At 60.3% G+C, this 25266-nt stretch overlaps 2 protein-coding genes and 1 long non-coding RNA gene across 7 annotated transcripts in view; 1 reads left to right on the top strand and 2 right to left on the bottom strand.

The window, feature by feature from the left end:
• The window catches only part of GSE1 (Gse1 coiled-coil protein), a 99826-nt gene extending 88438 nt beyond the window's left edge, over positions 1–11388 (top strand). For 2 of the 3 annotated variants that reach the window (XM_053987836.1, XM_053987839.1), the window contains 13 exons: positions 829–1010; positions 1138–1335; positions 1534–1725; positions 1990–2300; positions 2665–2989; positions 4607–5187; positions 5711–5823; positions 6283–6553; positions 6657–6779; positions 6889–7257; positions 8211–8486; positions 8881–8984; positions 10430–11388. In XM_053987836.1, coding sequence (XP_053843811.1) covers positions 829–1010; positions 1138–1335; positions 1534–1725; positions 1990–2300; positions 2665–2989; positions 4607–5187; positions 5711–5823; positions 6283–6553; positions 6657–6779; positions 6889–7257; positions 8211–8486; positions 8881–8984; positions 10430–10564 — 3180 coding nt within the window. In that variant the 3' untranslated portion in view covers positions 10565–11388. The remainder of the gene's footprint in view (positions 1–828; positions 1011–1137; positions 1336–1533; positions 1726–1989; positions 2301–2664; positions 2990–4606; positions 5188–5710; positions 5824–6282; positions 6554–6656; positions 6780–6888; positions 7258–8210; positions 8487–8880; positions 8985–10429) is intronic. The other variant, XM_053987837.1, reaches the window with a different exon arrangement.
• Positions 11389–14309: 2921 nt separating this feature from the next.
• Positions 14310–19664, bottom strand: GINS2 (GINS complex subunit 2). Of its 3 annotated transcripts, XM_053987842.1 has the most exons (6): positions 19443–19664; positions 18677–18791; positions 17935–18034; positions 16775–16901; positions 15056–16326; positions 14789–14808 (listed from the first exon to the last, which is right to left on the bottom strand). In XM_053987842.1, the coding sequence occupies exons 1-5, from the start codon at positions 19530–19532 to the stop codon at positions 16201–16203; spliced, it is 558 nt and encodes a 185-aa protein (XP_053843817.1). In that variant the 5' UTR covers positions 19533–19664; the 3' UTR covers positions 14789–14808; positions 15056–16200. The 3 variants fall into 3 exon arrangements, with proteins under 3 accessions (XP_053843816.1, XP_053843815.1, XP_053843817.1); XM_053987841.1 differs by lacking the exons at positions 16775–16901; positions 17935–18034; positions 18677–18791; positions 19443–19664 and having other exon boundaries at positions 14310–14812; positions 15056–15129; positions 15243–16195; XM_053987840.1 differs by lacking the exons at positions 16775–16901; positions 17935–18034; positions 18677–18791; positions 19443–19664 and having other exon boundaries at positions 14310–14812; positions 15056–16195.
• Positions 19665–21290: 1626 nt separating this feature from the next.
• LOC128813085 (uncharacterized) lies at positions 21291–25059 on the bottom strand. Its single transcript, XR_008438905.1, has 3 exons — positions 24551–25059; positions 23016–23104; positions 21291–21674 (listed from the first exon to the last, which is right to left on the bottom strand). It is a non-coding gene; the product is annotated as an uncharacterized LOC128813085 (long non-coding RNA).
• Between the last annotated feature and the right edge of the window lie 207 nt (positions 25060–25266).

Here is a 25266-nt window from a genome sequence, read left to right as displayed (position 1 = left end):
ATTAGAGCAGAGCCTGGCACGCACAGTGAGCTCTGTGCAGGCCACCACACCCTTTGTGGTGACCTTGGGGCTGGCCCTGCCCTGGAGGGATGGGATGGGATGGGATGGGATAGGGTGGGGAGGGATGCTGGGGTGGAGGATGCTGAGGGTGCCGCCATCCTCCTCCTCCTGAGCTGCTAAATGGACAAGGTGCGATGAGAAATAACAAATTTTAAACCGAAGCTTGCCTTGCTGGGGGGGGTCGCCCCACTAATTGTCAAATCCTGTGGGGTGTCTTGTCACCCTAAGTTGTTCCCCCTTGCTAGAGGGAGTGACCCCCAGCTGGAGGGAGTGACCTTTGTGCTGACACCAGGGGTGGAAGCTGATGGAAAGCGGCTGAGGCCCTGTGGGAGGGTGCTGATGCCGGGGGGTGCCGGGGGGATTGTGGGCTGACCCCTGGGTTATGGCCCTTATCAAAGGCCGGCTGGATTTCCCCCGGCCGTGTCACTCCTCCCCGGATGATTAATAGCTCAGGAGAACAAAGCAGCCATAAATCTCCAGGCAGGTAATGGGTGTCTTGCCCTCAGCTCTGCCCCGGCTTCAGCACCTCCTTTCCCACTGGGGCCCCGCCGGTGCAGCCTCTCAGACCCTCCCACCCTTCCAGCTGCCTTTCCAAAGCCTGGATGCAGGAGATGCCCTGGTGGATGAATCCTTCCCTGGGTACTGGTGCCAGCCAGGGCACGCTGGGCACCTACAGAGGGTTTTGGGGTGGGGCCACAGCAGGGATTTCCCCATGCCCTGCTGTCCCCCTAATGCCCATCTTGGCTTTCCTGCCCCTTTGCCTTGCAGCAGGAAGCAGGGTCACGAGGCAGCAGCAGCAGCGCCGGCCGCGAGCGCCTCATCTCGGAGCCCCCGCTGACGCAGGAGAAGGCAGGGGGTCCCACTGTCCCCTCCCACCTCCTGGGGACACCCTACTCCTTCGGGCTGCCCCCCAGCTCCGTGGTCCAGGACTCCCGCTTCCCTCCTCTCAAGTGAGTCTGCTCGCAGTGGACGGGAGCGGTCGCGGGATGAGGGTGTCCCCCGCGAGCTCCCATCTGGGGGAGGTGACATCTCCCCCTGGGGACAGGGAGGGATGGTGACCATCTCCTTGCCCCCCAGCCTGCAGCGGCCGGTCCACCACGTGGTGCCTCCCAGCGCGGTGACCGAGGATTACCTGCGGAGCTTCCGTCCCTACCACACGGCCGAGGATCTCCGCATGTCCTCCCTGCCGCCCCTCGGCCTCGACCCCGCCACTGCCGCCGCCTACTACCACCCCAGCTACCTGACACATCACCCCTTCCCTCATCCTGCCTTCAGGTGGGCACCTCCCAGCCTTGGGATCCCTGGGAGATCCCACTGGATGCGCTTTGGGGCACTGGGAGGTGGGATCATGATCCGCTGAGGGCATTTTGGGGCTCTCCATCCCTTTCTCCCAGTAGAAGGCAAGCCCCCATCTGGCTCCTGGCAGGGGAACTGGGGGGTTCTTTGCCCGTCTGAGCATCCCTGTCTCCCCAGGATGGATGAGTCGTACTGCCTGTCAGCACTGAGGTCCCCCTTCTACCCGCTGCCAGCGCCGGGCTCGCTGCCACCCCTGCACCCCTCGGCCATGCACCTGCACCTCTCGGGGGTCCGGTACCCCCCCGAGCTCTCCCACTCCTCCCTCTCCGCCCTGCAGTCCGAGCGCATCTCCAGCCTCGCCGCCGAGAGGTACGGGATGGTGGGGGGGATGGATGGGGCGCTCCAAAGGATGCTGACAGAGCACCAGGGGTGGTTTTGGGATGCTCTAGGAATGCTGGCAGGTGACTAGGGATTTGGGAGTGCTGCAGAGGGTGCTGGCAGGTGCCCAGGAGCCGTTTGGGGGTTCTCTGGAGGTTCAAGGGTGTTCCAAGGGATGCTGACAGAATTGATTTTAGGGGTGCTCCAAGGGGGATGTTTGGGGTTGGTGCTTTTGTTTTTGGTTTTTCTCTGCAGGCTGCAGATGGACGAGGAGCTGCGGCAGAGGGAGCGGGAGCGGGAGAAGGAGCGGGAGCGAGAAGCCGACCGGGAGCGGGAGAAGGAGCGCGAGCGGGAGCGGGAGCGCGAGAAGGAGCTGGAGCGCGAGCGGGAAAAGGAGCGGGAACGGGAGCTGGAGAGGCAGCGGGAGCGTGCCCGGGAGAAGGAGCTGAGCATGGTGAAAGCCATGGAGGGGCCCTTCCTCCCCGTGGCGGAGCTGCACGGGCTGCGGGGGCACCCGGCCGAGGAGCGGGGCAAGCCGGTGGAGCCGCTGGCGCCCAGCAGAGCAGGTAACGCCCGCCTTCCAGAGCTTGCCTTGGTCCCCTCTCCCCTCCATCCAGATGGCAAAGCCGAGGGGGTCGGTGGCTCCGGGAGGTGGCTGGGGACGGGGATGGGCTGTCCTGGCTGCCAGATTGCTTTGCCAGGAGCCCAGCTGCAGCATCTCAGAGCGTCGGCGCGGTGCCTGTGCCATCTGACTCGGGCCAGGCGGGCACTGTGCCCGGTGCATGCCGGGCAGCTGGGCTGGCAGCGAGTGGGCAGCCCCCTGAGCTGAGCTCTGACCGGTGGCTGCCCCACAGCTCCGGGTCCCTCCTGCCCCCAAAATACCCCCCCTCTTCCACACCCTGACTCTCCATCACCCCTTTTCCACCGCAGACAAACTCAAGGACTCGGTGCTGCCCACGCCGAAGCCCATCCAGCACCCTCTGCACCCGCCACCGGGCTCCCACCACCCCGTGCCCAGCCTCATCCCCAACCACAGCGTGTTCCCCCTGCCCGGGAGCAGCGCGGCCACGGCGCTGCTCATCCACCGCACCAACGAGGAGGAGAAGTGGCTGGCCCGGCAGCGCCGGCTGCGCCAGGAGAAGGAGGATCGGCAATCCCAAGTCTCGGAGTTCCGGCAGCAAGTGCTGGAGCAGCACCTGGACATAGGGCGTGCCCCGAGCCAAGCCGAGCCCGAGCACCGGCCCGAGCACCCCAGGTAGGGATGCTGCCAGCCCCGCTCCAGGGATGGAGCTTCCCCCCAAAACTGAGCTGTGTTTTCCCGTGTCACTGCTGTGCTTGCTGGGATATCCGTATCTTAAGCTGGAGAGGGACTTTGGACAAGGGAAAGGAGTGATAGGACAGGGGGAATGTCTTTGTATACAAAGAGGGCAGGGTTATATGGGATATTGGGAAGACATTCTTCGCTGTGAGGGTGGGGAGGCCCTGGCACAGGTTGTCCAGAGAAGCTGTGGCTGCCCCTGGATCCCTGGAAGTGTCCAAAGCCAGGTTGGAAGGGGCTTGGAGCAATCTGGTCGTGTGGAAGGTTTCCCTGTCCATGGCAGGGGGTGGAATAGGATGATCTTTAATGATGCCATGACATGATGATTTAAAGGATTTTCCCCCCAACCTGTGGCTGTGCTCATCCCATTACCCACCTCTGCCCCCTATCAGGCATCCACCACCCCTCGGCCGTGCCCCTCATACATCCCATGAGCCGAAGCCACGGTGCCTGGCCGGTGCCAGCGGGTTCCTGCCACACGGTGCCAGCCAGGCCGGCTGTGCTGGCAGCGCCGGGCATTCCTGGTGCCCGACATCTGCGCGGCGGCAGGCGCCGAGCCCGGGAGGTGGCCGGGGGCCAGCGGCGAGTGGCCAGGTGCTGCCCAGCCACCAGCACCGCTAATTGCAGCTCCCCCCTCCCAAGCAGTGGGGCTGGGCGGTGGATGCCTCGTTTGGGGGGCACCTGCGCCCAGCCTGGGCAGTTTGGGGGGGCAGTGGAGCGTGCCCACACCCCCGGATTGATTGACAGGGCCTTGCTCGCCCCCGTGGCTGAGCACTTAAGCGGTGCAGGCTCATCCAGCCAGCTCTGCCGCCTGCTCCCTTTGTTATTTTTGGGTATCCAGGGGATTAGCGCGGCTCATCGAGGATAATAAGGAGCGGATCACGGGGCGGCACAAAGCGCCCGCCGCAGGCTCCCTTCCCCATCCGCTCCTCCCACCCCAAACGGGAGAGGAGACAGCAAGGTCACCCCCAGACACCTGCAGCCGGGGATATTCCATCCCCATCCTTTTCCTGCATCCAGCGGGGTGGGAGAGGGATGGATCCCGAGGGGCAGGCGGTGCTCCCCGCCGGCGGTGACTCCATGGCGGCGCTGAGCTGAACTCGCTGCTCCGTGCGCGGAGCTCCGGGGCGCTGGAGCGGAAAAGTGTTAAATGCACAGCTTGGGCACATGAAATATTTATCCTGTAAACGGGCTGGCTCCGGCTCCTGCTGTCAGAGGAGGGTTGCGCCGGGGTGCTGCCCTCGCCACGGGGCTGTGGCAGCACTGGTGGCTCGCTTGTCCCCACGCAGGGGTCAGGGCTGGGGTCTCCAGCCCCGTGCACCTAGGATTCAGCCACACCCATGCTCAACCTGCCCATGCACAGCCTTAACTCTGCCCCCACCCCTCAGGTTTGTGGCGTGAAGGGGACAAGTGCGGCAGCCCCACGTGCACAAACCCCTCTGGGTGTTCCTAACAGGCGCGTTTCTCCCCAAAATCCCCCGGGGCTGGAGCGCTGCCAGCTCTCCGGTGGCAGTGCCAGCTCCTCACCTCTCCGGTGCTCTCCTCTCCCCGCAGGTTGGGATCGAGCCGCCACGAGCCGAGCAGCCGGGAGCCAGGGCAGCACTTTGGCGGGCCCCCACCCCTCATCTCCCCCAAACCCCAGCACCACCCCGTCACCACGTCCCTCTGGAACCCTGTCTCGCTGATGGAGAACCCCCCTGACCCTCCCCGGCGCCTCCCCGAGCCCCACGCCCTCCACAGCCACGCAGCGCCCTTCGAGCCCGGCCGCCAGGGCATCCCTCTGGTGAAGGCAGAGAGGGTCTTCTGCCCGGAGAAGCTGGAGGAGGGCCCGAGGAAGAGGGATGCTCTGGAGAAATACCCCCCGGGACGGGAGCCCGGCGCCCCGGAGCACGGGGCCTTCACCCACACCCCCTTCCTAGCTGAGCTGGAAAAGTCCACTCAGAGCATCCTGAGCCAGCAGAGAGCCCCGGCCACCGCGTTCCCCGAGACCACCAAGCCCAGCTCGCCCTACCGGCCCCCCCAGCCCCGCGCCCAGGACCCCATGTACATCTACGACGAGTTCGTGCAGCAGCACCGCAGGCTGGTCAGCAAACTGGACCTGGAGGAGCGCCGGCGGCGGGAGGCCCGTGAGAAAGGTGAGGGTCCGGGGATTTCCCCCCTGGCACCGGGACCTGGCCGGGGGTCTCCCGGGAATGCCGGCGTTCCCGCATCCGAGCGGGTTTGGTAAACCCTGCGCTCCAGACATGCCCGATGAATAAATGATGAACTGGAGCTAATAAGAGGGTTTTAAATATTGATGGGGCTGCTGGAGTGGGGATGAGAATAGCGGCGAGGAGGAGACGGAGAGCTGGGAGGGGCTGGAATTGCTGTCCCCACTCCAGTGGGATGGGGGCTCTGCCACAGTGTCCCCAGCCTGTGCCCCACTGACCCCCTGCCACTCATCCCAGAGTGATGGGCGATGCCCTCTGACATCCCACAGCTGGTGGAGAGGGGACAGGGCTCCATTGGGTTGCACCCCCCACATCACTCCTCTCTGACATCCTGCCCTGCTGCACCCCCATCCCCACTGGGGTTCCCCTGTGTCCCAGAAGATTCCCCGCGGTCCCAGCAGGTCCCCAGGGTGTTCCCAGCCTCTCAGCAGCCTCTCCCCATCCCCAGGGTACTACTACGACCTGGATGACTCCTGTGACGACAGCGACGAGGAGGAGGTGCGGGCCCATCTCCGCTGCGTGGCTGAGCAGCCCCCGCTGAAGCTGGACACGTCCTCTGAGGTACTGGGGGCACCCCCTGTCCCCTCCCTGTCCCCTGGGGGAGCAGCCCCTCCTTTACACCAGTGCCCAGTGCAGCCACCATCCCCACATGTGTGCAGAGGCACCAGGGGGTTAGAGATGGGGATGATGAGGGTGGGGATGGAGATGGGGATGGAAATGAGGATGGCAGTAAGGATGGGCATTGGAACAGGAATGGGGGTGTGATGAAGATGAGGATAGGGATACAAAGAGGAATGAAAGTGAGGATGGGGAGAACGGGGATGAGAATGGGGATGGGGAATGGAAATGATAATGGGGATGGGAATGGGAATGGAGATGAGGATTGTAACAGGGATGAGGCTGGGCATGAGGATGGGAATAGGAATGAAGATGAGGATGACAGCGGGCGTGGGGATGAGAATGGGGATGAAGGCGAGGATGGGGGATGACCCTGCTCTGCTCTCCCCCTGGTCGCCCCAGAAGCTGGAGTTCCTGCAGCTCTTCGGCCTCACCACGCAGCAGCAGAAGGAGGAACTGCTGAGCCAGAAGCGGCGCAAGCGCCGGCGGATGCTGCGGGAGCGGAGCCCCTCTCCGCCCACGGTGCAGAACAAGCGCCGCACGCCCTCCCCGCGCCTGCCGCTCTCCACCCGCTACAGCCCCGACGAGATGAACAACAGCCCCAACTTCGAGGAGAAGAAACGCTTCCTCACCATCTTCAACCTCACGCACATCAGCGCCGAGAAGAGGAAAGGTAACAGCCATGGCCCGCGCACGCTCGGGCTTGGGGGTGCCGCGGGGGATCTGCCTGGGGCCATGAGCTTGCTCTGCTGAGCAGAGGCTACACTAAACCTCAGCTTCCCATGCCGCAGACAAGGAGAAGCTGGTGGAGATGCTCCAGGCCATGAAGCAGAAGACCACGCCGGCCGCCGTGGTGGTGAAGAGCTCGCCGCGGGACAGCCCCGGTGCCCCCGGCACTGGTAAGCGCCCCAAGTCCTTCCCCGGGTCTTGGGTTGGGGGGGCAACAGCTTTGCCTTGAGGGGTGCACGGAGTCCAGGCTGCAGCCAACTGCTCCTCCTCTTCCCAAAGAGCCTCCAGTGCCACCGCTCCTGCTGGACCTGGATAAACCCGTGGGCATCGCCGTCTCCGTGCCGGAGGCGCCGAAGGTGGCAGAAGCCTCCAGGTTAGACCAGCTGAGGCCCCAGGAGCCACCGAGGCCCAAGGAGTCGGGCACGGCGCCGGAGAAGCCCCGGCTGAGCGACGGGCACCCCGGGAAGAAGGCTCTGAGCATCCTCAGCTACGTCAGGGGTCCCCTCCCCAAGGACATCCCGGTGCCGCTGTCCCACAGCATGAACGGCAAGAGCAAGCCCTGGGAGCCCTTCATTGCCGAGGAGTTTGCCCACCAGTTCCATGAGTCGGTGCTGCAGTCCACGCAGAAGGCGCTGCAGAAGCACAAAGGTAACGGGGAAGTTGTTGGGAAATACTGTTTTAAAAGTCACTTGAAGAATCGCCAGCAAAAGTATCAGCAAAACCGGGTTTAGTGTAAAAACAGTGTCACAACAAAGTTTGTTGGCGAGGTCCTCTGTCCTGTTTATTAGATGGTTAAAGCACTCTGAGGAAAAGGAAACAAAAATGCAAAGTCAATAAGTAAACCCCAAGTAATCTGTGTGGAGGCTGGAGGAGGTAAGGATAGGAAGGGGTAAGGACAAAAAGGAATATGGAACACCCTCGTGTTGAGTCACAAGTTCAGAGTGGATCCCTGTGCTAAACTGAGCCTGGACTTGATCAACAGGCTATGTTTAAAGGCCCAACAGCACTTAACTTAAACTTAACAGCATTTAAACTTAATTGACAACTTAAAACAATTTAGCGAGGGATTCATATGGAATTTACTATACCACAAAACAGTAACTTCCTTACAAGCCTAATTTACAAATCTAAAGTACTTAAGAATCCAGGAGAGTAAGATTCTGAACTGAGTGCCACATCGAGCCCTCCTTGAACCCCTCCAGGGATGGGGGCTCCCACCACCTCTCAGGGCAGCTCCTTCCAGTGTTTAACAACCCTGCCAGTCAAGAAATTCTCCCTGATGTCCAGAAAAAGAAGCAGGGATGCAGGAAGCTGGTTGGGTACTGGGATATCACCCCCTTGTCCCCCCACCAGGGTTTGGCACTGGCAACCTCAATGCTGGAGCATCCCATGAGCTCATTGCCGAAGCTAAAAATTAGGGAAAATACAGCCCCAAAGCCTCCAAACTCACTCAGTTGAGTGATTGAAAGAAGTGAAACTACTCCAGCGCACAAAGAGTGATAAAACCCCACCTGTAAGCCCACAAAAAGTCTGGGAAGGGTGGGATTAATGCCTCGAGGGGCCGTGGGGAGCGGGCAGGGGCTGACTGTGGCTGCCCACAGCGGGGACGGCGGCGCTGACGGCGGAGCAGAACCACAAACTGGACACCTCCATCCACTACAACATCCCGGAGCTGCAGGTGTCCACCCGCCTGGCCGGGGCCCCGCACAACGGCACGGCCGAGGGGCCACTCCGGCCACTGCCCCCCCTGCCCCGGGACTCCGCCTCTGAGGACGAGGAGGAGGAGGAGGAAGAGGAGGAAGAGGAGGAAGATTACCCCAGGCCCAAGTGGCAAGGGATCGAGGCAATTTTTGAAGCTTACCAGGAACATATAGAAGGTAAGGGGTGCAGGGTGTTGGGCAGGGAGGGTTAAAATGCCGATTTGTGCTTTAGTTTCCTGAGGGAGGGGTCAGTGGTTCCTGCTGGGATGGGCTGGGGAAGCACTGGGGGAATCTCCAGAAGTGCAGGAGCAGCTTGAAGGCAACAGGCACTGTTGTTGTTTTTGCAAAAATTAACGTATGCATGAAAAATCAGTGTATTCACAGCTGCCCGGTGTCCTCCCAGTGGGACCTAAAGGTTCCCTACAGGCAGTGCCAGGGTTGGGAATGCTCTGGGATGCTGGGGGCAATCACTGCTGGCTGGGCAGAGCCTAGAGCCAGGCTGGCACCCTCCATGGGTGGTGCAAGGAGCCCGAGGAGGCAGTGCTCAGCCCTTGTCCTTTGGATGTTGCAGAACAAAACCTGGAGCGCCAGGTGCTGCAGACGCAGTGCCGGCGGCTGGAGGCCCAGCACTACACCCTGAGCCTGACGGCCGAGCAGCTGTCACACAGCATGGCGGTGAGTGGGGACAGCACCATCCCCTGGGCACTCATCCCCTGGATGCCCTTCCCACTGGGCACTCCATCCCCTGGGCACTCATCCCCTGGGCACTCATCCCCTGGGCACTCATCCCCTGGATGCCCTTCCCACTGGGCACTCCATCCCCTGGGCACTCATCCCCTGGACATCCATCCCCTAGGGATGCCCTTCCCACTGGGCACTCCATCCCCTGGGCACTCATCCCCTGGACATCCATCCCCTGGGCACCCCATCACTTGGACACCCCATCCCTATGGCATGTCGTGCCCTGGGCACCAGGCTCTGTGAGCACCCAACCTTCTTGGGATGTTCTTGGGCACCCCAATCCTCCCGTGCATTGCACCCATCCTGTGCAGTGCCCATTCCCTGCACTGCCCATTCCCTGCCGTATCCCAAACCCTGCACTGCCCATTCCCTGCACTGCTCCATTCCCTGCACTGCCCCGTTCCCTGCACTGCCCATCCCCTGCTATATCCCAAACCCTGCACTGCCCGTCCCCTGTGCTGCCCATTCCCAGCAGCACCCATTCCCTGCCCATTCCCTGCACTGTCCCATTCCCTGCACTGCCCCATTCACTGCACTGCTCCATTCCCTGTCCATTCCCAGCAGCAGCCATTCCCTGCACTGCCCATTCCCTGCACTGCCCCATTCCTGCACTGCCCCATTCCCTGCCCATTCCCTGCAGCACCCATTCCCTGCACTGCCCCATTCCCTGCCCATTCCCTGCACTGCCCCATTCCCTGCACTGCCCCATTCCCTGCCCATTCCCTGCACTGCCCCATTCCTGCACTGCCCCATTCCCTGTCCATTCCCAGCAGCAGCCATTCCCTGCACTGCCCCATTCCCTGCAGCACCCATTCCCTGTCCATTCCCTGCACTGCCCCATTCCCTGCACTGCCCCATTCCCTGCCCATTCCCTGCACTGCCCCATTCCCTGCACTGCCCCATTCCCTCTCCATTCCCTGCACTGCCCTATTCCCTGCACTGCCCATTCCCTGCACTGCCCCATTCCCTCTCCATTCCCTGCACTGCCCTATTCCCTGCACTGCCCATTCCCTGCACTGCCCCATTCCCAGCAGCCATTCCCTGCACTGCCCCATTCCCTGCACTGCCCCATTCCCTCTCCATTCCCTGCACTGCTCCATTCCCTGCACTGCCCCATTCCCAGCAGCCATTCCCTGCACTGCCCATTCCCTGTCCATTCCCTGCACTGCCCCATTCCCTGTCCATTCCCTGCACTGCCCATTCCCTGTCCATTCCCTGCACTGCCCCATTCCCTGTCCATTCCCTGCACTGCCCCATTCCCTGCCCATTCCCTGCACTGCCCCATTCCCTGCAGCACCCCCACACTATTCCCCTGCTCTTCCCCTCCCCTGGAGCTGTCGGGTGCCCGCTGACCATTCCCACTCCCTGGCTGCCCGCAGGAGCTGAGGACCCAGAAGCAGAAGATGGTGTCGGAGCGGGAGCGCCTGCAAGCCGAGCTGGATCACCTGCGGAAGTGCCTTGCCTTGCCTGCAATGCAGTGGTCTAGGGGTTATTTCAAGGGGTATCCCAGGTGACGCTCCTTGGGCCAGGCCGAACATATAGTCTAGAAATAATAATCTATTTTATTACCTTGAATATTTAATATTTTTCACTGGGAGGTTTGAAGCTACAAAAATAAAATTTAAAAAAAAAAAAAAAAAAAAACCAAACGGAAAAAAGCAACAAAAAAAAAAAAAAAAAAAAAAAGAGACAACAAACCACGACAGCAAAATCATTAATAATAAAAGGAAGAAAACACAAAAAAAAAAAAAAAAAAAAAAAAAAAAAAAGAGAATGTGCCATGCATGAAGCAAACGGGAGCCGGGTGGAGCCGGGAGCCCATCCCACGGCCAGCAGCCCCCGGCATGTCCCCTCCTGTCCCCTCCTCCGGGGGCCACGGCTCTGAAGCGCCCCCCTCCACCCACCCACACTTTATAACGCTCATTTTTGTTGGTTCTTTGGTTTTTTTTCTAAAAAAAAAAAGGAGAAAAAAAAAAAAAAGACAATGAAAGACTCCACCGACAACACTAAACCCGGCGGGGCCCCGAGTGCTGCCGGATCCCTCTCCCAGCACGGCACCCCCAGCCCGGGGTTTCCCCTGGAAATGCACTTCGCTATCAAAAAATAAAGTCAATAAACTGGTTGAAGGTCCCTTTTTGTTCCTGGTTGGCGGGGAAGGGGCAGGGACACGCGCGGGGTCACTTTGTCACCCCGGCTTTGGGATTGAGCAGGCGGAAAAAAAGAAAAAAGAAAAAAGGTGCTTCAGCCTTGTACTGTGTATATATATTAAAAAACAACAAAGTTTTGTATGTTTTTATTGCTTTAATTATTGTTATAAAAAGCTTGCCTTTTTTTTTAAGATGTTTCTGCTTTTTTTTTTTCCTTTACCCCTTCCCCCCTCCGCTCCTTCTCCCTCCCTGTTTTTACTTTCTTTCTAGTTTGTTTGGTTTTATTCCTTTTGGCAAGAAGATTAACTCGCTTTTAGTGTTTGTACTGCTGCTGGTCGGGCCAGAAAAGATATTGAAATGTTTTAAAAAGAATTGAAACCCAGGGAAAATAAATCCCCTTTTCCACTGGGGCAGGTCCTGTCCCACCACCAGTCCCCTCGAGAAGCTGAGCCCTTCCACCCTCCTGTGGTTTTGTTTTTTATTTTTACCCTTTTTCTTTGCTTTCTGGGGCTTTTTCTGCTCCAGCTGGGTCGTCGTGGGTGTCACGGTGCCGGGTGGTGTCGGAGCCTTGCCCAGGCTCCGTCTGCCAAAGGAAAAATCCCAAGGAATTGCACGGAGAGGGTGGGGAGGGTTGAGGGGTGGGTGGCACTGGGGTGTCCTTGTCCCCCCCAAAAATACCAAGACAATCAGAGCAGCTCTCAGGCAGTTTGGGCACAGGGAGAGTGGGTCCTGTGGGGTGTCTTGGTGGCACTTTGGGGACAATCCATGTGGAGCTGTGCCCGCAGGCGGGCAGGGATGTCCTGGTGCCACCAGGGTCAGGCTTGGTGCCATTTTTAGCCACTTGCTAAAAACCAGCTTGTGCCCCACCTCCCCTCCCCCGGGGGGAGCCCTTTTATTTGATTGTTATTTTTAAATTATTTATTAGAAATTGTTTTTAATTCGCCACGAGACCAGCTCACATCTCCGGGAAAAGGTGACCTCTGCTTCCTGCTTTAAATTCCCTCGTTGCACTGGCAAAGAAAAGCATTAACCCCCCCCCCCACGCCCCCCCTGCTCCCTGCTCTCTCATTGGCTTCACCAAATAAAAAAAAAAAAAAAAAAAGCTGGGCAAGATTAAAAAGCAAAATGCCCTTGTGACAGAAATTAGTTTAATCTTTTTTAAATCCCCAATTGCCTCGCCAGCCTCTGGCCTCACCGCTGCCAACTGCGGGCTTCGAAGGGAATTTTAACACGGCAAAATTCGCTCGTTGCTCCGCTCCTTTCCCTTCCTGTGTGCCGTGGCAGAGGGAGGGGGAAGAAGCCAGGGATGGAAAATCATTGGCAATTTATTCCCTCGCCGTGCTGAGGAGCCTGGCTGGGATGCAGCCTCGCTTTGTAGAAGCTCCAGTGCCGACTTTCCCTCCTCACCAGCCTGGATTCGGGGGTTTTGGACCAGTTTTCCCCATGCCCCGCGGTTGTGGTGAGCATTTGTGTCCGTGCAGAATTGCTGGAGCAGCTGTGCCAGAGCCTGGAAGGGCTGGGAGGAAGGAGAGGAAGGCAGAGCCTGCTGGGGGCAGGTTGGATGCTGTGAAAGAAAACAAAAAAAAAAAACCCCAAACCTCCCCCCCCCAAAAAAAAAAAAAAAAAAAAGAGAAAAACCCAACCCTAAACATGTTCAACGTGTACCTTGTTGGAATTAATTGTAATGTAATATATTATCTGTTGAATGTAGTAATTAGGTATTTATGAATATATTGCTGTAATTCCTGAAAACATCCTCCCAAAAAAACCCCAAAATAAACTCTTCCACAACGACGGCAAGGAATCCTTTCTCCCTTGGGAACGCTCCGAGCATTCCCTGGCAGCTCCTGCCGTCATTCCTGCCATCCTCCCCGCGGTGCCAGCCCTTCAGGGCACAGCCCGGGCAGGCGGGCACAGATGGCAGCGGGAGCCTGGCCCAGATGCTCGGGGAAGGGCAGCGCTGGCAGCCTGGCACCCTCGGGCACCAGGAATAATCATAGCACAGGAATAATCATCAGCACAGCCCTGCTCCGGCCAGAGCCGGCCTGGATCCTGCCTGGACCTGCCTGGATCCTGCCTAGATCCCTCCTGAATCCTGCCTGGATCCTGCCTGAATTCTGCCCTAGATCCTGCCTGAATTCTGCCCTAGATCCTGCCTGAATCCTGCCCTAGATCCCTCCTGAATCCTGCCTGAATCCTGCCCTAGATCCCTCCTGAATCCTGCCTGGATCCTGCCTGAATTCTGCCCTAGATCCTGCCTAGATCCCACCGGAATCCTGCCTAGATCCTGTCTGAATCCTGCCCTAGATCCTGTCTGGATCCTGCCTGAATTCTGCCCTGAATCCTGCCTGGATCCTGCCTGAATTCTGACCTGAATCCTGCCTGGATCCTGCCCTGAATCCTGCCTGAATTCTGCCTAGATCCCACCTGAATCCTGCCCTAGCTCCTGCCTGAATTCTGCCCTAGATCCTGCCCTGGGTCCTGCTTGGATCCTGCCCTGAATCCTGCCTGGATCCTGCCCTAGATCCTGTCTGGATCCTGCCCTAGATCCTGCTCTGGATCCTACCCTAGATCCTGCCTGGATCCTGCTCTGGATCCCGCCTGGATCCTGCCTGAATTCTGCCCTAGATCCTGCCTAGATCCTTCCCTAGATCCTACCCTAGATCTTGCCTGAATCCTGCTTGGATCCTGCCCTAGATCCTGCCTGGATCCCGCCCCAGATCCTGCCTGAATCCTGCTTGGATCCTGCCCTGAATCCTGCCTGGATCCTGCCCTGGATCCCACCCCTGCCTGTCGCTCTGCCGCAGGGAAATGGGGCCAGAGCCAAAGGGGAGCTGCAGGATTTTCCAAGCATTGTTTGTGACACAGCCCAGGATTTATCTGATGCCGTTCTTCAGCTGCAATTATGTTTTTTATTATCGTTTTTCTTTTTACAGACAGTTTCAGCTTAAAACCCCAAATATTACAAAAATAAAGAAGGTTGATATTCTGGTATTTCCCCACAGCCTGGTATCTGAGAGGGAAAACCATTTTCTTTTGTCCTCCAAAGAGCAGATGGATCTGCTTCCCAGCTGATCTCCCCAGCAGACACCTCATTGCCGGCACATCTTCCTTTCATTTTTTTTTTTTTTTTTTCCCAAGGCTCTGAGAAAATCCATGGAAGCACCGCCTCGAAATTTATGGCTTTCAAGGCAGTGTGTGGCCTGTGCTGCCCTCAGAAGTTCCCTCGCTGAAGTACAAGCCCAGAGATCCGCCCAGAGTCACCGGGGAGAAGCCGCGGCCACTGCGGCAAGAGCGGCTCCGGGAGCTGCGACCTCACCGAGCACCGGCACAGCCACCCCGGGCCGGCGTCCCGAGGGGACAGTGGCACTGCCCCAAGGGACATGGGGACAGTGGCACTGCTCGCTCTTCGTGCCCCAGGGGACATGGGGACAGTGGCACTGCTCGCTCTTCGTGCCCCAGGGGACGTGGGGACAGTGGCACTGCCCCAGGGGACGTGGGGACAGTGGCACTGCCCCAGGGGACATGGGGACAGTGGCACTGCTCACTCTTCGTGCCCCAGGGGACGTGGGGACAGTGGCACTGCCCCAGGGGACATGAGGACAGTGGCACTGCCTGCTGTTTGTGCCCCAGGGGACAATGGCACTGCACCAGGGGACATGGGGCAGTGGCACTGCTCGCTCTTCGTGCCCCAGGGGACGTGGGGACAGTGGCACTGCCCCAGGGGACATGGGGACAGTGGCACTGCTCGCTCTTCGTGCCCCAGGGGACGTGAGGACAGTGGCGCTGCTCGCTCTTCGTGCCCCAGGGGACGTGGGGACAGTGGCACTGCCCCAGGGGACACAAGGACAGTGGCACTGCCTGTTTGTGCCCCAGGGGACATGGGGACAGTGGCACTGCCCACCCAGGGGACATGGGGACAGTGGCATTGCCTGCTGTTTGTGCCCCAGGGGACATGGGCACAGAGGCACTGCCAACCCGGGGGACACGAGGACAGTGGCACTGCCCTCTCTTTGTGTCCAAGGGGACATGGGGACAGTGGCACTGCCCCAGGGGACATGAGGACAGTGGCATTGCCCGCTCTTTGTGCCCCAGGGGACATGGGGACAGTGGCACTGCCCACTCTTCGTACCCCAGGGGATGTGGGGACAGTGGCACTGCCTGCCCAGGGGATATGAGGACAGTGGCATTGCCCGCTCTTTGTGCCCCAGGGGACATGGGGAAGTGGCACCAGGACTTGGGGACACAAGGACAGCTGGGGCATCTTCATGCCCTAAGGGGACACCGTGGTGGGGACAGCTGGACAATGTTGGTGCCCTGTAAGGACATGGGGACACACTGACAGTGAGCCACACAGGGACTGTGCCACAGACAGGGGACAAGTGCCACCCTGCCAGGGGACACAGGGAGTGTTTCATGGGCAGGACGTGGTCACAGGAGTTGTGCCACAGGTGAGGGGATGTGGTGGCACCAAGCTGGGACACTGGGGGGGCACCTGGACGGGGACAAGGACAGGGCACGGTGACTCCAGACAGGACAGAGTGACACAGAGCTGATGTCCCCAGGCTCACCCTGCGTCCTGTGTCACCCTCGGTGCCACATCCCAGAGCTGTAAATAGGGGAGGGGGGGAGGGACAGGAGGGTGGGACCCCCGGGGTTGGGAGGTGACACCGAGATGTCCCTGTGGGGTGGGGAGGGGACATGGACAGGTTGTGTTCTGGGGGAGCTGGGTGTTGGGTTTTGGGGGGTGACAAAAATGGAGGGGGGACAAAAGTGCCCCAAGGGGGGATGGGGACAACCCCAGGGGGGAGAATAAAAACCCCAGGGGGAGGGAGGGCAAAAAACCCCCCGGGGGTGGCGGGGGGGCCTGCACCGAGGCTCTGGGGATGCTCCAGCAGCTCCAGGGCAATTCCCAGCTGGCCCTGAGGGGAGATTTGAAGGCTGGAGGTCCCTGCAGGGAGGTGGGAGCTGCCCAGGAGCTGCAGCTCCTTCCCAGCTCCCTGTCAGAAATCCTGGGAGTGGGAGCTCTCGCCAGGCTGGAGGTTAGTCCGGAGCTTGTACATGTGATCCAAGGCTTGGGTAAGGAAAGTCCCGGTGCTGTTGATCTCCATCAGGGTTAAGTTATCCAGCTAAAAGGGGAAATAACAGGATCTGGGAAGACAAGGCACTCGGGAAGCAGCTCACAGCCCACAGCTCCCTTTGCTGACACCCCAAGGGACTGACCCAGCTGCCAGCCCTGGGCAAGAGAAGCACCCGAGCACCATTTCAAGAGCGTTCCCCATGGCTGGAAGTGTTCAAGGACAAAGCTGGACAGGGCTTGCACCTGCCTGGCCTAGTGGAAGGTGTGCAAGGGGGTGGAAGGAGATCTTCAAGAGCCACCCCAAACCACTCCACGACTCCTCTGCTTCCCACAAGGCGCAGGGAGCTGCCCCTGGCCCACGAGGTTCCGCACACAACCCCAGCTCCTCAGTGACACACAAGCCAGGACCAGCACGCCCCAGGGCAGCCTTCCCCCAGCAGCTCATCCCCCGTCCCCCAGCAGCCCCGGGTCCCTCCTGGGCTGAGCTCCTGGCACACCTTGGCGTGAGCCTCCTGCTGCCGCACGAAGCTGTCGGCGGACAGGCGCAGCTTGGCCATGCGCGTGTCCCACGTGTCCTTCACCAGCGTCCGGATCTCGTCCGCCCTGGGGATGTTGTCAGAGGCACTGGCACAGGGAAAGGGAAGGCAGGGTCAGAGCAGGCTCTGAGGGGGTGCGTGGTGTCACCGAGGGCTGCTGTCACCGGGTGGTGACACCCACCCGGGACAGTTGGCTGAAAACCTGCGACCCCACACTAAAATCCCCTCTGCTCCTTGTCCTGCTGGGATTTCTGGGATGGTTTCTTTCTCAGCTCCAATGCAGCAGCTGGTTGTCACTAGAATCCTTCTGCTCTTTAATTGCCCAGCTGGTATGAGGCGCACAGAGGGCCCCAAACCCCGCCAAAGTGACGGCCAGCTGGGGAATCCAAGGGCTCAGGCAGGATGAAATCCCCAGCTCAGGGCTCCATCGGGGAGAGTTAAGCTGGAAGGGTGGATGGGATGTGCCACACCACCCCGCTGAGGCCATTCAGTGCTGCCATAAGGAGCTGGGAGACGCGATGGATGCGCACGGACAGAGCTGTCAGGGCTGCTGGAGCGAGCTGGGAAGGAGCAGCACGCCAGGAGCCTCCTCTCCAGAGGGAAAAGCCAGAGCTGGAGTGCCCACCCTGCTTAATCGAGGGCTTAAAAAGTCAGCAGAGCCCTCGCTGAGGCAAATACCAGCCAGCACATTTCACAAGTGAAATGCCTCAGCAGGCAGGAGCTCAGGCTCGGAATATCCCTGGCCTCCTGCTTCCCAGGCTGAGGGAAGAGGAGCTTTCCTCCTGAAGGAGAGCCAAGGAAGAAGCCTGGAGGCTGCTGAACAGATTGCAGCCGTGGAACGTGCTGCGGCTCCTCCAGGCCTCCACGCCGAGCTGCTGCTCAATAAAGCAGCACAGCCCCAATTGTGAGGCCGGGGAAGGAGCCACCCCCAAGCTCCTGAGAGGCAGAGTTACCGTGAGGGAAGTGCTGCTGCGAAATCTTGGCAGGCTGAGGGATAAACCCTCCCTCAACTCGTCCCTTTTCCCCACCGCCCTGCGGGGCTGCTGCCAAGCAAAGCTTGAAAAATCGTCCGTGCTCACACCAAGCGGGGTGGAAAATGGCCCAGCTGAGCTCCTACTCACTAGTTCAGCAGCAGCTTGGTGAGCTCCATGTAGTAGGGACTGGGCATGGGAGTGAAGGTGTCCTCTTTCCGCTCCTGATCCCGGATTTCCTCCAGCTTCCCTAAAATACAACCAGGGATGCTCAGCTTTTGTGTGGTTTCTTTTTTTCCCTCCCTCCCCAGGAAAAACCCACGTTGTTTCTGTAGGATCAGCTCAGTGTCCAAGCCTCCAGGAAAAGGCTCCTGCGAGGAGGCACACAAGGGACACGGATGCCTCCGAGGTCTCCCTCCTGACGGGGATTTTCCCAAGAATTAGTGACAGGATGAGAGAAAACAGCCTCAGGTTTTGCCACGGGAGGTTCAGGTTGGACATCAGAAGGAATTCCTGGACTGAAAGGGTGGTTAAACACTGGAAGGGGCTGCCCAGGGAGGTTTGGAGTCCCATCCCTGGAGGTGGCACTCAGTGCTCGGGGCTGGTGACAAGATGGGCACAAGCTGGACTTGGTGAGGTTGGAGGGCTTTTGCAACCTAAAAAATTCTGAGATTCTGTGACCCAAAGTCCCTAAAGCTTCTTCTGAACAAGCCTCACCACCCTCAGAGTAAATAAAGAATTTCAGTGGTGGGACATGAGATCCTTCTCTCCCAGCTGCTTTGTGCTTTTGAATTAAGCTCCCCACTAATGCTGAAAAAAGGATTATTTTTAATTCCATGTTTCTGCTGCACCCACTGAAGGCCAGAGCTGAAGCCAGAGCCTCCATCCTCACCAACATCCATCCACTCCGGGGGAATGAGCCGACACTTCTGCCTCTGCTTCAGATTAATGGCCAACCACACGGGCACTTCCACTGGCAAGCCAGGATTGAAGGGACCCAGATCCCCCTGGAAAACAAATTAAGGATGAGAGAGGCGGGCAACAACCGGGGCTTGGACTGCACAGAGCCTGTCTGCTAACGTGGTGAGAGTTTCCAGAGGGTTTGGAAAAGCCTGGGTCAAACATTTGATCCTGCATTTCCTCCTCTCACTTCTTGCTCTCAGACTTTCCCTCATCTCCCTGGAGAGCAACGTTTCCTTTTATTCCAAGGTGTTTCACAGGAGCTGCAAATCCCATCTCCCTGGACACGCAGCTCCCAGAGGCTCCCCAGGTTCTGGCCAGCGCCCAGGACAGCCGGGCACTCCCAGCCAGGGCTCAGGGGCTGCACAAAGCCCCAGAGATGTGCGTGGGGGACAGCGCAGCCCCCTCCCCAACCTCCTGGGGGCCGCACTGCCTCTTCTCCCATCCCCGTCCCCCCTCTGCCCGCCATTCCCGAATCCCTTCACCCCTCCATCCCAAACCCATCCCCCATCTCCTCCCCCTGTTCCCGAACCCAATCCCTTAAACCCCATTCCCCAGACATAATTTCCAACACACACCCAGAGCCTGCCCTGCCCCATAAGCCCCCCCAGACCCGCTCTCGGTCACCCCAGGCCGTGTCCCCAAGGCCCCAGGCCCCTTCCAGCCCCTGTCCCTGCCCGGCCCCCGGCCCCGCCGACCCCGATGAGGTGAATCCGGTCCAGGCTGAAGTTGGGCACGATCGTCACCAGCTCCTTCTCGGCCAGGAACTCCACCTCGGCCGGCTCCATGGACCCGGGGGGAGCCGGGCCGGGACCGGGCCGGGATCGAACCGGGACCGGGCCGGGATCGAACCGGGATCGAACCGGGACCGCGCCGGGATCGAACCGGGGTCGAACCGGGATCGAACCGGGACCGCGCCGGGATCGCCCTCGCCCGCCCTCGCTCCCTATTGGCCGCGCAGCCCCCAGGCCCCGCCCACCGTCCCCCTCTCCCGCCTCCCTGCGCGTTTTCGCGGTCTTCGGGGAAAGGCGGGGCCTGGCGCGGCGCGGCGCACGCTGATTGGCTGCCCCCTTCTGTCGCCGCGGCGCACGCCTCTCTGATTGGCTGCCCTGCGCGCGGCGCGCTCTGGCCGCTGCCCCGCCGGGGGAGGTCCGGATGGGGGCGCGGGGACCAATCGCGGCGCTCCCCGCGGGCGCTCGGCCAATCAGCGCTCGGCACTTGTTGCCGGGGCGCCGCGGGAGCGGCGGCGCCCGCCACTGCCGCCCCCTGGCGGCCGAGAGAGGCAGCGACCCCGCGGGAACGCGCGCGGGTCCCCGCGACCGCCGGGCTGGGATGGGTGACACGGATTGGGATGGGTGACACGGACCGGGATGGGTGACACGGACCGGGGTGGGTGACACGACTGGGATGGGTGACACGGACCGGGATGGGTGACACGGACTGGGCGTGGCTGTGCCTGGACGGTGCCCTGGCCCCAGCAGCCGCTGTCCTGTGCACAGACCAGCGTCAGCGTCCGTCTGTCTGTCTCTTCAGTGGCCCCTGTTCAGACACCCATGCTCAGGCACCTGCCATCACTCACCTGTCCCCTTCCTCTGTTCCCCATCCATCATCCATCATCCATCCATCCATCCATCCATCCATCTATCCATCTTCAATCCTCACATCCACCCACTCAACTATTCACCCAGCCATCCATCCATCTATCCACCTACCCACTCCTTCATCACTCGTCCGTGCTTCCATCTAATCATCCATCCATCCATCCATCCATCCATCATCCATCCATCCATCCATCCATCCATCCATCCATCATCCATCCATCCATCCATCCATCCATCCATCCATCCATCCATCCATCCTCCTCCCCACACCCAGCTCAGCCAGGTGGTTTCTGGATGATCTGGGGGGAGCTGCATCCCATTTGCAAGTCCCCATGGGACCCCACCAGACAAATCCATTTCTCCCCAGTCCCTCTCCCAAACCACCTCGGGCTCAGCCCTGGGCCCACCCATGGAGCAACCACGACCCTTGGGCTGAGCGTAACCCCCAGCCTGGGGTGGGAGCCAAGCCTTGGGGACCCCCAACCCACCCCCACCACGGGTGGCACGAGGAGGGTCCCCGAGCCCCCGTTCCCGGAGCAGCCCCCGGTGCCGCCGGCACGTGCTGGGCGCTCCAGGAACGTCTCCCCCCAGCGCTGCGCCTCCCCTCGCGTGTCTTTTGCCATCTGCTGCTGTCATTAAAAAATTAAATTTCCATCTGCTTTCACACTCCCGCCTCTCCCGCCGGCTCCGGGTGCCGCCGCTCCCCGGGAAGCTTCGCCCCCGGCTCCCTCCCGGGATGCGGCCGATCCGGCGGCACGCGGGTGACGACGCCGAGTTCATTTTCCCGCTGCTGTTTGCCGAAATGGATTCTTCAATCCCTCGTGGAGAGGCGGGGGCCCCACTTTTGGCCCCCCACGGGCACAAGGGTGGCTCCGGGAGGGTGGTGCCGGCGTGTTTTGGGGCGCACAACCCAATCCCCCCCCCGTGTGCTGACAACAGCCAAACTGGGGGTGCGGGTTTTATTCACCGTGGGGGGATCCCCCTCGCCGGTGCTGTTAGGAAAAGGGACAAACCCCAGTCCCTGGCGTCCAAACCCACCCGCGTGGGTGCCCCGCGTGTCCCTGGCAGCTGCATCCGGCCCAGCCGTGCCCCGGGGGCTGCGGCTCCATCCCGACGGAGCGGGGACAGGTCCTGCCGGGCTGGGTGTCCCCCGTGTCCCCTCTCAGCACGGGCTGCAGGGTGAGGGGCCCTCCCCGCGCCGGCCCTCGCGGGACAGCGTGGTCCCCGTGGGCGTGGGGGGTGTGACGATGATGGAGGGCACGTGCAGGTGCTTCTGCCCCGTCGGGGTCCCGTCGCTGCCGTTCCCGCTGCTCACGCACATCTTCAAGCCTGGGGAAATTTGGGGGATAAAAGGGGGATAGAAGGAGATCAGGCACCGGGCTGCAGCATCCCCCAGCTCCCCGCCCTCCTCAGTGTCAACCCGTGACGAGCCACTGGAGAATCCACAGCAACCTCACGTCTCCTCCCCTGGATCCACCTTGGATTTTCGGGGGGTTTCAGAGGTGGATCCCCCCCCCCTTCCTCGACCACCTGCCCAGCCCACCCCCCCTGAGGGGAGCAGATCGCTTTAATCTGCTTTTTTAATCAGGAGAAAAGCCCCGTGCGGCACAGGCGGCATCCAGGGAGGTTTCAGCTCTTCCCAAGCAAGAAAATGCCCGGAGGGGACAGACACTGATATTTTTAATCTCTTTTTAATTAAGGATAAAGCCCTGCCTTATGTAAGGGAGCTGGAAAAGGGGGAGGGTCTTTCCTTTTATTCCAGACTCCAAGCTCATCAGAGGGGTCTGGAAGCATGGGGGAACATTTTGAGGCTCTGTCCTGGATTTGGGGCAGGATTGGCATTCCCTGGCTGCTTGCTTCCCCTCTTCAGTTATCCCTTGTTGGACAGGGGGGGTTGTGAGACCCCAAATCCCCCCAGCCACTCCCTCCCAACATCCCTCATGCGGAGAGGGGGCAGAGCTCATTTTTTGGCTGATGCATCCAACTCTGCGCCCATCACAACCAGAATCCCACAGAATTTGGGCTTGGGAAAAGCCAGGGAAGAGGCAGCCCTGCATCCTGGAGAGGGATCCTCATTAAACCCCATCCCTAACGACCCCAAGGACGATTAGCAGGAGTCAGAGGGATGCAGAGCTAATGGGAGATGCCATATCCAGCCTTCGCCCTGCGAGGCCAGCAGCACTAAAAGCTCCCACTCTGCCCCTGTGCAGACATCCCTGACGCCATTCCCAGCCTAAATCCATTAAGAAAATTCAAGTTGGGGAAGGAGCTCCTGGTTGGAGCATCCCTGGGGAGAGTGGAGCAGTGAGGGATGATTGGGGCCAGCCTGGAGGCCGGGAGCTGGGACCCAGGCCCTGGGCTGAGCCCCGCATCCCACCCACGTGTCCCCGAGCAGCCCTTGCCTGCCTCCAAGGAAACCCACCTGATTTCTTGAGGGCTGCCCTTAACCCGTGGATTCTCCAGAGCAAAAGGTGCAGGACAAGCACGGGGCTGGGAAAAACAAAGCTGGGAAAATCCTCTTCGGGGTGATCCAGGTGCAACAGGTCACCCGTGGGACTTCAGAAATTCCAGCACACCGATCCCGCCCACACCTAGATCTCCTCCGGGAACAACCATCCCTCAGGTGCCCTCAGGGAGCAGCACCACCCCAAAGCCCCATCCCAAACTCACCTTTCAGGCAGGAAAACTTGAGCCCCATGTTTTCATCCTCTCAGCGGGATCCAGCTCTCCAGCTCCGCCGCCGGCCCTCGCCGCTGGCGCTGGGGAAGAGAGGAGAGGCCTGAGGGAAGCGATCCTGGGGGGGAGGAAGGAGCAGGAGCTGCAAGCTCACATCTCTCCCTGCGTGTCTGTGTCTACCAGGAGCCACAGGAAACGCGGCTGCTCGCTCGCAAAACCACGAGTGATGTCACGGCACGTCAGTGACTCAACCTGGGCCCAGGAGGTCCAGGAAGAACTTTTTGGGAGGGTGGAGAAGGAGCCTGGTGCTGGGTGAGTGGTCCCATCTCCAAGCTTCTCCACTCCTGGGGTCTGGGCTGCAAATATTTCAGGATGAGAAGGTTGGGAGCAGGAGGAACTGGGTTGGTTTCAGGTTGGTTCTTGCAGAGAAAACCCCGAGTCCACGCACAGGAAACTGAGGGATGATCCCAGGGCTGCCTCCCTCGGGCTGAGCCGGAGCAGCTGCTGGGATGCACTGCTGGAATTCACATCATCCTGCTCCTCTTGGGCATCCCTGATGTCCCCAGAGCTTTTGGATGCATAATTCCCACTGGGGGACATCATTTTTTTCAAGATGCTGACAATTTTTCTGCGGAAAAAACGTCCCTTTATTGGGAAATCTTCACCCCTCCTCCCACAGCTGCTGGGAAAAGCTTATTGGGATGAGGGTCAGTGACTCATTTGGCTCCTCCAAGCTCTGGGCCACACAGAGAGCCAAGGAAAGCCTCTGCTCCCCTGCCTGACCTCTGCCTTTACAAGAAGCCCTGAGGTGGGTCGGCTGCAAGGGGAAGTGAAAATTCGCTACCTCTGCTTTTAGTTCTGTATTTTTATCAGTTCCCCAGGTGCAGCCTGAGCTGTGACCCCCCCTCAGGGCTGGGGAGTGGAGTCCTCCCCAGGACCTCACTTTGCAGCTCTGCTGGAGGCTGCCCAAATACCAAGAAATCTGTTCTGTGGCAAATCCTGTGGGTTTTGGCACCTGCCGGTGGCTCACACCAGTTGGGGACAGAGGAGGGTCACGCTGGGGACACCCAGCTCTGTGCACAGGGGGTGTCCTCTGGGATCTGATCCTCGGGGATCTGATCCTCTGGGATCTGATCCTCTGGGATCTCACCCTCTGGGATCTGATTCTCTGCGATCTCATCCTCTGGGATCACCCCCTGTTGGCCAAACCCTTGCAGAGGACACAGCAGCCCCCTCCCCACGGCCGAGGGCCAGAATTTGGGTGGAGAATTCCCCCTGCCAGCATTCCAGCGGGATTCCTGCCGCTCGCTGCTGGGGCTCCAACTCCTCTCCCGTGTGCCAGCACCAGGCCAGAGAAATGTTTAGAAATGTTTGCATCCCGACGAGTTCACGCTCCAAAAAGCCCCAGACACTCATCGCAGGCGTCACTGGAGCGGGGACCGAGCCGCCCGGGCAGGGGGGACACTCAGAGGCTGCACCGGGAAGGGGAAGAAGGGACAAAGCCGGGGCTCCGAGGGGGTGGCACTTACCCGGTGCCCGGAGGGGCGATGCCCGCGGTCGCATGCCACCTCCCAGCGCAGCCGGCTGCTCCTGGGTGCCGGAGGCTGGCACGGGGGTGCCCTCAGGAGGTGGCAGCCGGCCGGCTTTGGGTTTGGCGAGGCTGGTTGGGAACCTGGTTAATGAGGTTAGCGGAGCCCCGGCTCCTCCCATCCAGCCCCCACTCCGAGCCCATCCGTGCCCGGCAAAGCCCTTGGGTGATGAGGAAACGCGGCTTTACTCTCACCCCGCTGCACAAGGCAGTCGAGAGCCGAGAGACAGAGAGGGGAAGGAGTGCCCTGGGCTGCCGGCAAAGCCCGCGGGCATCCAACATCCCTACAATTAGCCTGAGGGCTACCAAGTGCCCCGAAAGGGCCAGTGAGTGTCCGCACCCAACCCATCGGCATCCCTGAGGTCCTGGTGTCAAGAGACATCAACCTCTGGGAGCACCTCCACCTTCGCCAGCTTCCAGGAAGGATCTTTTCCCCTTCCCAGCCCCAAAGCCAGCCTGGCCGCGGGAAGGGCACCAGCGGCTTCCTCACCATTCCCCGCATGAGCGCTCCGGGTCGGCAGGATGCCCGGGAGGAGGCTGTGCCTCCGGAGCAGCCGCCTTCTCCTGCATTTCCATTAGCAGGAGAAGCTTTTCCAGAGGCTTTTCCACGTTCCCCCTCCTCCGCAATTAAGAGGCGAGGCCCCGCGCCGGCTCCTT

This window comes from Vidua macroura, chromosome 11 (assembly GCF_024509145.1).
Source record: "Vidua macroura isolate BioBank_ID:100142 chromosome 11, ASM2450914v1, whole genome shotgun sequence".
Taxonomy (NCBI): domain Eukaryota; kingdom Metazoa; phylum Chordata; class Aves; order Passeriformes; family Viduidae; genus Vidua; species Vidua macroura.
This window is presented reverse-complemented; position numbering and strand designations above follow the sequence as displayed.